General features: G+C 51.9%; 1 protein-coding gene across 3 annotated transcripts; it reads left to right on the plus strand.

The window, feature by feature from the left end:
- C1QTNF6 (C1q and TNF related 6) lies at window positions 1-8,888 on the plus strand. Of its 3 annotated transcripts, none has more exons than XM_075753072.1 (3): window positions 1-111; window positions 4,010-4,247; window positions 5,843-8,888. In XM_075753072.1, the coding sequence occupies exons 2-3, from the start codon at window positions 4,016-4,018 to the stop codon at window positions 6,388-6,390; spliced, it is 780 nt and encodes a 259-aa protein (XP_075609187.1). In that variant the 5' UTR covers window positions 1-111; window positions 4,010-4,015; the 3' UTR covers window positions 6,391-8,888. The 3 variants fall into 3 exon arrangements, with proteins under 3 accessions (XP_075609187.1, XP_075609184.1, XP_010296938.1); XM_075753069.1 differs by lacking the exon at window positions 1-111 and adding an exon at window positions 2,604-2,743; XM_010298636.2 differs by lacking the exon at window positions 1-111 and adding an exon at window positions 3,041-3,134.
- Window positions 8,889-13,492: the final 4,604 nt, after the last annotated feature.

Here is a 13,492-nt window from a genome sequence, read left to right on the forward strand (position 1 = left end):
ATCTGGCTGCAGTCAGCTGGGCCTTGCCAGCCCTCCCTCCCTGTGCTGCTAACCAGGAGCAGCTGAGGATACGGATAACCCAGCGTGGGACCCCTCCGGAGGGGAGCGGAGGTAAGAGGTCCTCCGCTTCCCCTCCCAGCTTCCGATGCTCTTGGAGAGTGGGGGCAGAGGGGTGGAGAAAGGAAAAGCAGCTGCGGTGGAGGAGAAGCAGCCAGGAAGGGGAAGAGAAGGGGCTGTTTCTTTACCTCTTGGTGCGGAAGATACCTTTGCTCTGGAGGTTTTGGTGAGGGAGGAGCTGTGAAGGGGGAGTGTGTGGGTGTTTGTGGGTGAATGCAAGTACCTGTGTATGTGTACCAGGGCAGGGAATCCACATGTGCAGCAGGGGAGCGGAGCTGTACGCAGGGGCTGGAAAGGGGAGAAAACATCAAAGTCATTTCCTTCCTTCTGTACCTGTGGTAGAGAGGGTTAATGGGATGGAGGCAGTCACTGGGGGAGAGCCAGGCTTTACCCCCTACTTTGCCTGCGTTGGGGGAGGTGTAGGAGAAGGGAGGAAATGTAGAAGGAGGATGAAGCAGCTGCTTTTGAGCAGGGATTGTTGCAGTCCAATCTGGCCAGAGCTTCCCTGGGCTGCCTCCAAGGCAGAGCGTGCGATGAGGGAGAGAGAAGATTGTTGAGCACACAAGGTACCTTCAGGCTTGGGTTACACTTAAAAGCATGGCTGGCATGGGGTTATTGGATAGCATTCTCAAAACTCGTATCTTTGAGCATTCAGCCATACAAGCCAAACCCTCCTGCAAATGTGGCTGCTCTGGCAAAATGTTGCTGGTACAGCCAGCTCCCTTCAGGGAGCTGGGCAATGTTACCCTGGCTAAAGTGTCTTTACTGGCAGAAAGTGCTGCCCAGCTGGGCAATGCCACCAGTGCAAGTCTTTGTCTGCTGGCTCCCTGCAGGTGCCTGTTCAGCTCAGATGAGACATTAAATACAAAGTCCTGCTCGCTACCTGCTGTGAGCTGTTCCTGCAGTCAGATGAGAGAAGGGCAAAGGCCCAGATGATAAGGTCCTCCACAAAGAACATTTGCTTGGTTGTGAGCAACTTGAGAGTGCAGGTGGAAAGGCGGGATGGAAATGACGGCAATGGCCTTCCCTGCTACTTGTTCCCCTTGTAAAGGTAAAGGCGGCCAGACGGTAAGGCAGAGAGCTGCAAAAGAGGGTAATGTCATGCTTGGAAATAAGGCAGGCAGGAAAACCTGAAGGAGTGAGCCACTGCAATAGCTTTGATGGAACAGAGAGGAACTTTGCCGTCAGTGTCAGTCTCTGAGTTTTCATGCACCCCAGAAAATTTATTGGCTTTCAACAATAGTACTGTCAGCTGCCAAAATTCCCACCAGCAGCAGGCAGGAGTAGACAGCACAACTGATCACAAAAACCCACTTCTGTCAGTCGTCAAGGCTCCATTAGCAAAAAGTGTTGCCCTAACCTTTCTCCCTCCCATTTTCCAAAAGGGGAAACTGAGGTACAAGCAGACATGGGAGACTTGCAATGGGTCTCATTGCATGTCAGTGCTGGAGCCCAGCTAGGAACTCACGAGCACAGCAGCACATTTCTTGGTTCTCTTTCCACCCCATCTGGGAGGCATGTTCACTCCACGTTCATGGAGCTCTGGGCTGACAGGCAGCCTGAGAATATCTCCAGGACTCCCAGCCCCCCTTCCTCCCTTCCCCCCAGCTTACAGCACATATTTTCTCAGAGTTTTCTGCTTGCTTCTCCAGTGGTGCTGGGGTCCTGCCAAACGCCAGCCACGCTTTGGGAAGTGGGGCCTCCCATTCCCAAACCAAACAAATGGGAGAAGGAAAACAAAAAAATAGTCCAAGCATACACAGACACGCACAAAACCCTTTCCCCTTCAGAAACCTTAGAGCCTTCTCCAGCTTCTCTCGGAAACTGCAGGAGGCACAGTGCTGACTTGGCACTTCTGAAGAGAGCTATTGCCCATCCTTCCTCCTGCCTCCCAAAGATACTTATGTGCAGCCACACCGGGTGTAAGTTCCCAAATCCAGTTTTGCTGCAGGGTAGGAACCCCAAAAATCCTCTTCCCAACCAATTCTGCAGTGTAAGAAGTCCCTTATCCCCCACCCCCTGTACCCTCCCTCCCCAAACGCCCTTCATTCCTAGGCTCTGGTGCAGCCACTTAGTGCTCACCCCAACAGCACAAGCATGTCAGCTTGGCGCCAGACTGGGGGCAAAGATCATGGCCAGCGTTTGCTCCAGATCCTCAGCTTTGCTGGCAGGCAGCTCCCTGCAGCGGGGTTGTGCTTCAGGCCAGGCACACCCCTCCTGTTGGAACTGCTTAGCCTGGGACCTGACCAGGGGACGTGACCGGGGGATGACACGCACCAGAGTGCAAGGCTTGGGGATCTGCCCAGGGAGAGGGGATGACCAGAGGGAAAAAATGGATGCCTCTCCCAGTTGGCAGATGAGCCTGCTAGAAATATCATGCCTGGGATGAGAGGCTGCAGGGACGTGCAGAAGAAACAATGCAGGAGCGAATGAAAGATGAAGTTTGGAGACTATGAGTGGGACAGGTACACCTAAGGAGAGAGTGTGGCCAGCCAAGTGAAAGGGTAATACATGAGATGACGAATAACACAGGGGACTGAAGGCAGAGTCCTGCACCATCCTACCTGAAGAAAAATCTGTCCCTTGCATTGATGCACCCCACCTTGACCACCCTGAGATGCTCAAGGTAGGATACTGCCCTGCTGCCAGCCCACGCTTTGCACAGGGTGCAATCTGTGCTGCATGCATTTTGCTGACCAGGGCTAGGCTGTTTGGAAGTGAAAGGCAGAGAAAAAAAACAAACACATATATAAGGCAAAGGAACTACATAGGAAAGAGTTAAAAGACGCCGATGAAACCCAAGCCGGTTTGCAATGGAGAGCGCCCAAAGCCAGGGAGGGAGAGGAAAGGGGAGGGAGCAAGTCCAAGCCCAGCTTGTGCACCCAGCCAGCGCTCAGCAGTGCCTGTGCCAAGAGCCAGCTTTCTTAAAGCCATGGGCGCGGGGGCCAGCTTTGCAGGCGGAGGGGAGCCCGTGAGCAGGGGCTGGGAAGCACAGAGGGGAGCCCTCAGCCTCTGGGGTGAGCTGCCACGCTGCGCTGGGGTGCAGGCAGAGGGACGGGGAGCAGAGCCTGGGAGAGGGGCTTTCTCAGCTTGTTTGCGTGTCTGTCTTTCGTAAGCATGCTTCTCTGCAGGCTGCCTGCTCCGAGCTTTGCTTCCTTCATCCTCTGCAGCAGAGCAGCTCCCCTCTGGTCTGCCTGCAAAGGCCTGGCACTGCCTGCTGCTCTCAGAGGAGCCGGCCATCCCTTTGGGAAGGTGCTGGGGTTTGGCTGAGAACACAACTGAGCGTTGGTGGGAGGGGGCTGAGGCACAGAGAGGGATGGGATTTGGTGGGGGGAAGGAGGGAGCTGAAGTTAAGTTCCCAGCCCACAGGAGAAGGGGCCTCTCTACAGAGTGATGTGGGTCAGACTCCAGCTGGAACGGGGTGGTTGTTGGGTTAGACTCCGGTAAAGAGTTGATACCTTGTGACTGGAGGGCTGGAGAAGTTTTTTACAGCCCTCCCCACAGATTCAGCAGCCTACCAGAGCATGCATTTGCTAAAGGGGCTGTGTGGTTTGCCATGTCTCCTTCCTAAATCCCAGCCTGGGGACTGAATCTTTTAGTGGTCCAGTGGTTTGCCTAGTGAGAGTCAAGCCCTCTTCCAGGGTTAGCAGCTAGTCTCTATTGGTCTGGGCAGAAGGGCGTGGGGCATCCTCTTGGGCCGTGTGTTTTCTACTCAGATTGCAGCCTTGAACCTCCAGGGACTTCGAGCATGTAAACTCCCTCCACAGGACAATGCCATTTCGTCCCACCCCTGGCTCCAGTCACAGAAAGATGTTTTGTGGTGATCTCTGCTCCATCCTCCATGTCCTTCCCTTCTGATACCTCACTCTGGCGCTTCCTCATATCTTCCCAGGTCACCATGGACATAATTTACCTGCGCATACCCCTGGCCTTCCTTCTTCTCCCTCTTGTTGTGCTCGGGGCACCCACTGATGAACCCAACCTCACAGAACCAGCCCCTGGTGCTTGCAAGCGCTGTTGTGACCCACTGGACTCTTCCACAGATGCCCCACCACTCTCTCCCAGCCACCACCACTTGCCCTACCCAATGCCAGAGGTCCGTCCCTACATCAACATCACCATACTGAAGGGTAAGTGCCCATCTTGGACCTGGGATTCCAAGGCCTGCTTAGGGACCGGTGGCACTGCGGTGGAGGTGACAGCTGTGTTGCTGGCATGCTGGTTATGCAGACAGACTGCCAGATGCCATCCACACACACTGTGCCCAGGGTTTAGATGTTTTGTGCTGGGATCAAGAGTAGCCGGGGGGGAGGGAAGTCAGTGCGTATCTGTGCTGTGACCTCTGTGTCTCAAGATCCTGCCTGCTACCAGCTCTTCCTCCTGGCCAGCACAGGAGTGGCACTGGCAGCCTCTTGCCAAGCTGGGAGGACACCTTTCTTGCCTCAGACTTCCAGAGTCATATAGTGCTTGAGGGAAGGAGCAGTCTTTATCCAGCTGCAAAATAAGCAGGTTTCGAGGGTAGGCATTGGCACCTGGGAAGGCTATGGGGAAACCTTCTCCAGCTCCATGGGTCACATGCATTTTGGAGTGGGAGGAGGGCAAGGGGAGGCAGCAGCTATTTGCAAGCACCTCCAGGCTAACTGGCAGTCACCCCCAGCTCATTCCACCGTGCTGTGGCTGGCTTGGCTATTTTATTTTAGATTTAAATAGGCTCCCTATTTTAGATCAGCTCCTCCCTTCAGGGCTCCCCTTTTAGCCTTTGCTGTGGGCAAAAGCCTGTTCCCAGCTGGATCCTGCTCCACTTGCTTACTGTTGCTCTGTGGTTCCTCTGGGCTAGCTGGGCAGATGCTCCCCCTTCCCTGCCCAGCTTGGAAATAGCTGCAGTCCATCAAAGCTCAGAAGAGTGTCTGGAGCAGATAGACGCCTGGACTAGAGTGAGATGTTGCAGGGGGACCTGCAATACTGTGCAGGGGATGGAGAGGAGGAAAAGAACAAGGTGCAAATTTGGGATACTCTGACCCCCATCTCTTCTCTCTTTACACAAAGTATGTTCTGGTGCTGCTTCTCTCTCTGTATTGATGCCCAACTGTGTGATAGGCAACACACAAACCCCAAGGTAGAACTGCAGTATTAATTATACAGGATGCCCAAAGGATGCTGGTATTGTCAAAATACCAGCCCTCTAACTGAGGGCTATCAAGTCCAGATTGGATCTTTTCCCTCTGACCCACCTCATTGTCCCTCTCTAGTCATATTCTTCCACAGGCATTAGCACTTCTTCCCCTTCTCCAGCCTACAGCAACAACAGTGTGCACACTACATGGATAACTGGGTCATAGGAGAGGTGTCTAGGAGGTCTGGGGCTGTAGTGGAGGTAAAGGAGTGTGGAGGAGGAAGAAGAGGTCAAGAGCCCCAGTGGTACTTTGCACTGCTGGGCTCCCTCTCAGGCTGGTCTCCTAGGGACAGGTCCTACTGTCTCCAGCAAGGCCATATCATGTGGTGAGCAGGGAGGTAGTAGGAGAAGAGACCCCAGTCACACTGAGAGAGCTCTGCTAGCTCCTTTCCCATGAAGCACAATGATATTGTGACCCTCAGGAGCACTCCTTCTTCTGGCATTGTCTCATCCTTGAGCAATCCTCTGCCTCCTCATTAGGCTTTCTCACTGCCACTTCCATCTCTCCCTCTGATATCACATAGGAGTTGTGTCCTCTGTTTCCTCTTGTAGGAGAGAAAGGAGACCGGGGAGAGCCTGGGATGCCAGGGAAATGGGGCAAAGAAGGACCACGAGGCGAGCGGGGTGCCCAGGGCCAGAAAGGCAGTAAAGGACAGATGGGCACAGCGGGAGACCCCTGCAAGCATCAGTACGCTGCATTCTCTGTCGGTCGCAAGAAAGCGCTGCACAGCAGTGAGGGCTTCCAAGTCCTGATCTTTGACACCGTCTTCGTGAATCTCTACAGCCACTTCGACATGTTCAATGGCAAATTCTACTGCTATGTAGGTGGACTTTACTATTTCAGCCTCAACGTCCACACCTGGAACTTCAAGGAGACCTACATGCACATCATGCACAATGAAGAAGAGGCAGTCATCTTGTATGCCCAACCCAGTGACCGCAGCATCATGCAGAGCCAGAGCCTCATGCTGGAGCTTCAGGAAAATGATGAGATCTGGGTGAGGCTCTACAAGCGGGAGCGGGAGAATGCCATTTACAGTGATGATGTTGATGTGTACATCACTTTCAATGGGTACCTGGTCAAGCCTAGCCTTGAATAACTGCCTCTCCTCCTCCTTGAGGCTTCTTTGGCCTTTTCCTTCTTCCTCTCTCTCTCCCTTTACTGCCCGCAACCACTGCAAATCACTTGGAAATGGGCCTGTCAAGTCTCAGGCACTGAGTGTGAAACTTGCCGCACTGGCTCCCACCTCATGCTCTCTTGTAGCCAGACCTGTATTTGTCCACTTACAGTGTGACACTACCATCTCTCACCCCCTTAACTCAACTTAGGTTATTGGCTTCTTTTAAATCTGCCAGTGAGCTGTGTCTGGCATTTAGGGTCCTAGAGCAGGAGGAAAGCTGCTCCTGGGGATGTGTCCCTCCTTGGTGCTTCATACACAAAGGACTCCTGTAGAAAGGGCTAGAAAGTCCCCACTGCCCAGGTGCATCCTGGCTCCTCTCTGTCCCAACTAGACATGCCAGTTTTGCAGCCTGCAACATGGCCTTAATGTCACCTCTCACACCTGTAGTCTGGAGAGCGGACTGGGTTTTGATGGCCTCCTGTAGCACAAGGAAGATGTAGGAGAGGTGAAAGACAAGTCTTCCAAAAAGGGGACTGTTGGCCTTCTGAAGTATGTCATTGGCTTTCCTTAGACACCATTCTGGGTCACAGAGTCCAGGTTGGCTGTAAAATCTAGGCCTGCTGGGATTGTCCACCTCTGTGCCAGCTCTAGCTTTTTGAAGAGATGAAGAGCCAGACACTCAACCAGACCCTTCAGAGGCATCTGCCTTTGAATCGGTAGACCCCACCACTCTATTCCCACTAGGGATCATAAGTACAGAACGAGAGAGACAACCGTACCAAACCTCTCTCCCATACCTCCCCTGGGGTGCTGCTCAGTCTTGCTTCCCCAGACAGTGAACCTGAATCAGCTGCCTTCTTTGGCAGAGGTGCATCCATGCCCTTCCATTGGTATCAGCAGTCATCCCTAACCCTTGCTGATGTGAGGGGAGAGTCAGGCCCTGGCTCCTGCGTGCCATTACATTGTCCTCCTAAAGGTGGTTCTCCCACATTGGTATTGAGGGACTGCTGCTTCAGGACCTAAGCTGGAGGCTGTAAGGGCAATTGCAGTTAAATTAGTTCCAGACCTGGGCAGGTTGGCACCTCTTTGCCTCTGTGATGGAAAAGAGATAGAGGTGAGACTACAGCACCTTGCCCCAGGGTTAAAAGCTTCCCTGCCACATGCTCTGTGCCCTTTTCTGACAATCTCATCCGAGCAACTGAGAAAAGCATGTGGCTAAAACAAACCCTTGTTCTTCTTGTCAGGTTGGAGATGTCACAGTGGGAAAGAAATGCCAGCGGTAGGGTTTTATAGTACCATTTGTACTGGTCTCACACTGCTCTCACTCACATCCCTCTGGGATTGCTACAGTCCTGGCGGGGGGAGCAGGTGAGGCTGACTCAGCACTTTGGGAAATCTACTTCCACATGTTGTGATGCTCCTGTGAACAGCAGTGCCAAGAGTTCTCTCTTTTTTGAGTCTCAGGACAGGACAAGCAGGAGAAACTGTATTTCTCCTCTGCCCATCACTGATAATGAAGTCTTCTGACTTATCTAGCTTCTGCAGTCTCGTGATTAGCCACAGTCTCTGCCTATAGCACCTGGGACTACCAGAGATCTCCTATAGGAGATAAACATACAGGACTAGGTCTGGTGCACTCACCCCGGGATGGCAAAGGCACAGGGACCCAGGCTAAATATTAGAAATGAACTTGAGAGAATTGCAGGACATTTTCTCTCTTGCCCTGTTTACTTACCCTCCCTGCTTTGCTAAGGAAGCTGTACAGACTGGAATGAGTTTCAGGGGCTTTCTGCCCTGGATCCTCCTCACCACTGTCACTGAGGCAGTGGGTATAAAAACAAGGTTTCACTGAGGCAAAGTTGGGTTTTTCCCAGGGAAACATGGATGATGGGATCATAGGAACTAAATGAGACTGTGAGTTTCTTCCCCTCCCTTAGCAGGTCAAGCGTGTGGAATCGCTCAGAGACAGGATTTCAGGCAGTAGAGAGGAAGCAGCATGCCGGAGGTGATGCTCAGGACCAAATCCCTTTCTCTCTTCCTCAACAGGCTGCAAACCCAGATATTGTCTATTTACAGTGTATAGCGCCCCTGTGTCTCCCTGAAGAGAAGCAAGCCTCTCTAACACTGAATATCTCCAGAAACAAGCTTCCTTCTTCCTCCTTTTCTATTTGGTGTTTGAATGTCAGTGATAGGTCTCATGTGCTACCCATGAGCAGCCAGATGATGCCTGATGCACATGAGAGAGGAGGGCAGGGGGACCAAAGGGTATGTTTAACAGGCTTCTTGGTGCTAAACAAGATGGCAATTGCTTGGTGCTAAATCAGATTTCAGAATTATTGGGTGCTTTCTGGAAGGCGTAGTAGGCTGAGTTGTAATGTACTGTGGAATTCATGGTGCTTTATGTTACAAAACCAAACTCCAAGAACTTTTGTATATATATAATTTTTTTTCAGTGGTATTAAACTTTTTTCCTTGTTTGTTTTGCACTTAGATCTGCTTTTACCTCCCAACCTATTCTATCTAGCTCTGGTTGTTGCCCTATAGTGCAATAGAAAAGACACTGACCTGAAAGAGGTGAAAAATCTAACTCAGGTCTGAAACCCCCCTGGGCAATCCTTGGCAATCTTCTCTCTGTTTCCTTTGTGGAGAACTATGACTTTAAAGCTGTTTACTACTTTGACACTTCTAATTATGACAACACTCTCCTCTCTGCTGTGAAAGCTTTAAGCAATTCAAGGTAGGATTCTTTGGAAATTACCAAAAACCCCACAACACAATGCTAGGTTTAGGTTTCAAGTACTTAACTAATTGTATTGAGGAAGGCTTCGCTAATGCTGGACCTCTCTTAAGAGGGATCAGAGCCGTTATCTTGTGAAATTTTAGCACATCCTTCTGTCAGGTACTTAGTAAGCATGCCTGTTTTCTGTTTCCCCTGTGGTGTTTCTCTTTTTTCTGCCAAGAGTTAAAACCCAGGAAGTACAGACATAAGAGGGACATTAAGCTGTTGACTAGACACTCCTGCTTGCTAACAATCGGGTGGGTGGCAGTTCCAGTGTTAAGCTGGAAACACATTTTTGGAAGACCTGTATGTGATGGGAAAGGCTTGAGGTTCAGGTCAGAGGTGGAAAGACAAGTGGCAATTGCCTATGAAGTTGGGGAAAAACAGGGAGACATGAGGGGGGAGTGGAGACTTAGAGGCTTGAGTGGAAGATCTAGGAGGGTTTAAGGACCATGAGATCCCTATTGAGGTCTCAGTGCAGGTCAAAGAGGTAAGTGGGGTTTGGGGTTTTTTTTAGCATATTTGGAGTTTGGACTGAGGGGACTCCTGCTGAAGTAGAGGAATGGACAAGAAAACAAGAGGAGATGCCCATATAGGACCTTCTGGTTTGAGTTTAATTCATCTTCACATAGCTTCTCCTGTGGTTTGACATGTACCAGACACTTCATTTGGCAAGGGGTGGAAAACATAATCATGTGCATCCTTACAGGCTGCTTTGGTCCTGTGTCAGGCCCAGATCTAGAGCTATATATATCCTAGTAAATGCAATACTCTGTCAGATTGGGAGCCCAACCTTCTTTGGGTTTTTTATTTACTTCTGAGGAAGCAGATAGAAACATAGCCTCAGGAAGTGCAAGGGTTGTGCTTGTGCATGTTCCTGGCCCCTTGAGGTGAGATGCTGGTAGATCGGAGATGCCTTTGTCACACTTACAAAAGGTGAGGAGTGAGGGAGGAGGGAGGAGCGGAAATGTGTAGAACCTTCTAGAAAAGTTTTCTATAATTCAATTCTTCAGCCTGCCCACTTGGAGAGGAAAGTGCCACCTGAAGAGTGTCTTCCACCAAATCCCTTGGGGCTAAGATGCATGCGTGACAAATGGAGTCTATAGCCGGTGCCACCCATCACACTATGGGCACCTGGCTGGGGACTTGCCATAGGTGAGAGTCAGCTCAGGCAAGATGGACCCTGCAATGCTGTTGAAGGAACAAGGACTACACTGGGTCAGACCAGCCCTGCTGCCCTGCCAGTGGGTACAGCCATGCCCTGACGGCCATGAGACCTCCAGTCACCTCTTTCAACCCAGGGATGGGTCCTTTTCCATGCAATGGGGCTGCCATGTGATATGTGAGCCTGGGGTTGGTGACAGCCAATACCTCTCTCCTGGGCAAAGCAAAAAGCATGCCCTGGAGCGGGCAGCTACGGGACTACCCCTGGGGCTGTGCCTCTCTTTTCCCCTGAAAGACAGGTCCAAGCCCTGCTGCAAAGGGCTCTGTGGCCACGTCTCAAGCTTGTTCAAGGTATGTGCCAAGGGGTTGGCCCTTTGAACTGGCTTCCTGCGGGTTTGTGGTCTTGCAGGTATGAAAGGGGGGGGGGGAGTGGGAGAGGAGTTAAAGGGCAGGATATGGTGCTGTCTGTGGGGAAGGAAGCAAGTGTCTGGGCCAGCTCAGGAGAAGGTGAAGGCCCGGCGATAGTGCCTTGCCCTGTGATAGCTGTGGAAAAGGGGAAGAAAGAAGCAGGGCAAGGAAAGGGGTATAAAAAGAGACCTTTGCCTCTGCTGCAGGCACTCAGATGGACACAGGTGTATGTTCCTGCACCCAAAGTGCCACAGAGGGCAGGAGTGCAGCATGGCAAGACCTGGCTCTGCATCTCCCCTGGCCCTTTGTCAAGGGTGTTTCCAGCAGATGCCAGCAGAGCTCCCGCCTCCCTCCATCCTGTGGATTGCAGCTGGATGCCACCGATGGGTTGAACCTGCCCCAGATCCTCTGTTTCTCACCTTCCCTTTCCCGTTGCTGGCTGGGAGATGCCGTTGGGCCCAAAGGGCTGGATGCAGACCCTGCCCATGGCTGTGTGGGTGATGGGGCACAGCTGCATTGCTGAGGGCCATCGTTTCACCGCCTCGTGTGGCACAGCCCTCTTTTGACCACAGTGGGAAAACAGGCATTTGCCGAGCCATACTGGGCTTCAGATCTGGCCAGCTCGGTACTGCGCTCTGCTATGACACCCACACATGTATGCGCACACACATACCAGCCCCATATGGACACCTTTTACCTTCCTGCCAACGGAAACTGTTGCCCTTTGCAAGCCTGGCTCGCTCTGAAGATGCTATCAGGAGGTGGGTAGAGGGAGGCTGAGGCTCCAGGCCTCTTCAGTACAAGCATAGCTCCTTCACCTCATGACATGCCTCCCCCCTTCTCCCACAAGTCCTCTGTAATCTCTCTCCCCACAGTTATACCACAGTGAGTGCCAAGGCAGAAGGTTTAAATCAAAGGCTTCTGACCGTTTCTCAGCCCACGGACCTGTCCCATCTCTTGAGTTTGTGTCACTTCTTAACTCACAAGTGACCAGGGAATTATTGCAAATCTCACACCTTTCCCAGTCTCTGTTTGCAATGACTAAAATGGGAGGGAGCAGGATGGAGAGCTCATGGATTGGAGAAGCTAAGAAGTATGGGACTCCTCATTCACCTAGGAAGGCTGGGAATCCAGCCTTGGGTGAGTGGGAGCTGGGGAGCTGGGTTGTTTCTTGATTCACTTTAACCTACTTGCATCCATGCCTTCGAGACGTGAGGGTGACCTGCATTAACCTCAAAGCTGCTGAGGTGCCTCCAGTGCCAGGGAGCCCAGGCAACGCAAACTGCAATGCACCTCTGAGGTGGGAGATGTGTCCAAGCCTCACTGGTTGCTACTGATGGCAGTTGCAATGCTTCGAAGTAGCCAGGGGAAGGAAATGTCCAAGGAGGGACAGAGGACAACAGGTCTTCTGTCTAACTGATGCCCATTCTATAAGCATAATTTTTATTATTCTGGTCCCCTGCTCTAAAGTCCTCAGCACTCTTCATGTGTTTGATGTAACAACATCCTAGTGCAAGAGTTCGGAAAACATCTTCCATGGGGTGCCTGAGGCATTCTCCTGCATGCCCTACACATGCTTTTCTGGGCTCATGACATTCTCCCATTTGCCCCTACACAGACTTTTTTTTCCCCCCATGTGTCCTCAATTCTTGCCCTGAAGTAGTGGAATGGAGTAGAGCACTAGAAAGGACTTTCCAGCCAACCATGCCCTGTCCCCTGCAGCCACAGGCAGCAATTCAGCAGATCCCATGGGCCAGGGGTCCACAGAATCACCATTACCACAGTCCAAAACATTTCCCAAGCCCTGGCTTCACCTGACTCTCACTTTTCTCCATGCGGTATGCTGGTGGCATTGTTTGACTCTGTAGAAGACTTATGCAGGCTTTTACAATTGTACTGCGTTTCAAGCTTGGTCCTGCAAGGCTTTGAAATGTTTTTTTTGAAATACCATTTGTTCGTGATATGTCAGAGTCTGAAGCACTTCCCTGACCCTAAGACAGGCTTGCTTCTCCTCCCCCAACCCCATCCCCGTCAGCTGCAGAAGCAGAACAGCTATGCCTTCATTGCAATGGCTAGAGGAGGCAGGGACAGCAGTGTGTTGGGTCAGCCAGTGACTGTCTTGTCCTGCAGGGTGGCAACCTGAGCTCTGGGGAAATGGAGAGAGGATCACTGCATTGCCTTGTCTTTGCTGCAGGGCTTTTTTTTTTTTTTTTTTTCCACTCCCCCCCTCCTTTAGAGTCCTGTGCCAGCCCTCCTCACCATAGTGAAGCGCTGTGCAGAGAGCTCTCTGAGTGCAAAGTGCAGGGGAAGCGGTGGGAGGGTCAGGTGAGGACTGAGAAGGGCGAGAAGAAAAGGTCAGTGACGCAAGCCCAAAGCGATGGCTCTCTGCTGAGCAGCTCTGCTGTTTGTCCGTGGTGCGCTATTTCTACTTGGCAACAATTCACACATCTGGGGACCACAACTCCTTCCACCGCCCACGCTCTTCCTCCCCCGTCACAGGGGCTGAGGCAGGGGAGGGGGGAAGGAGGGAGAGAGACTGCACCAGGCTACCAGCATAATTTCCAAGACCAAAGGGAAAATAAAGAACAATTTCAACAGCCATCTCCCCTCTGGGCACTGAGCACTGATGAAGGAACCTGCTGTCTGCAAAGGAGGTGGGGAGAATAGAAAGAAAGGGGGGATCCTTTCTCTTGGGGTGCAGGGAAGGTCAGCACTGGAGAACTGTACTGA

The sequence above is a fragment of the Balearica regulorum genome, chromosome 1, assembly GCF_011004875.1.
Source record: "Balearica regulorum gibbericeps isolate bBalReg1 chromosome 1, bBalReg1.pri, whole genome shotgun sequence".
NCBI lineage: Eukaryota > Metazoa > Chordata > Aves > Gruiformes > Gruidae > Balearica > Balearica regulorum.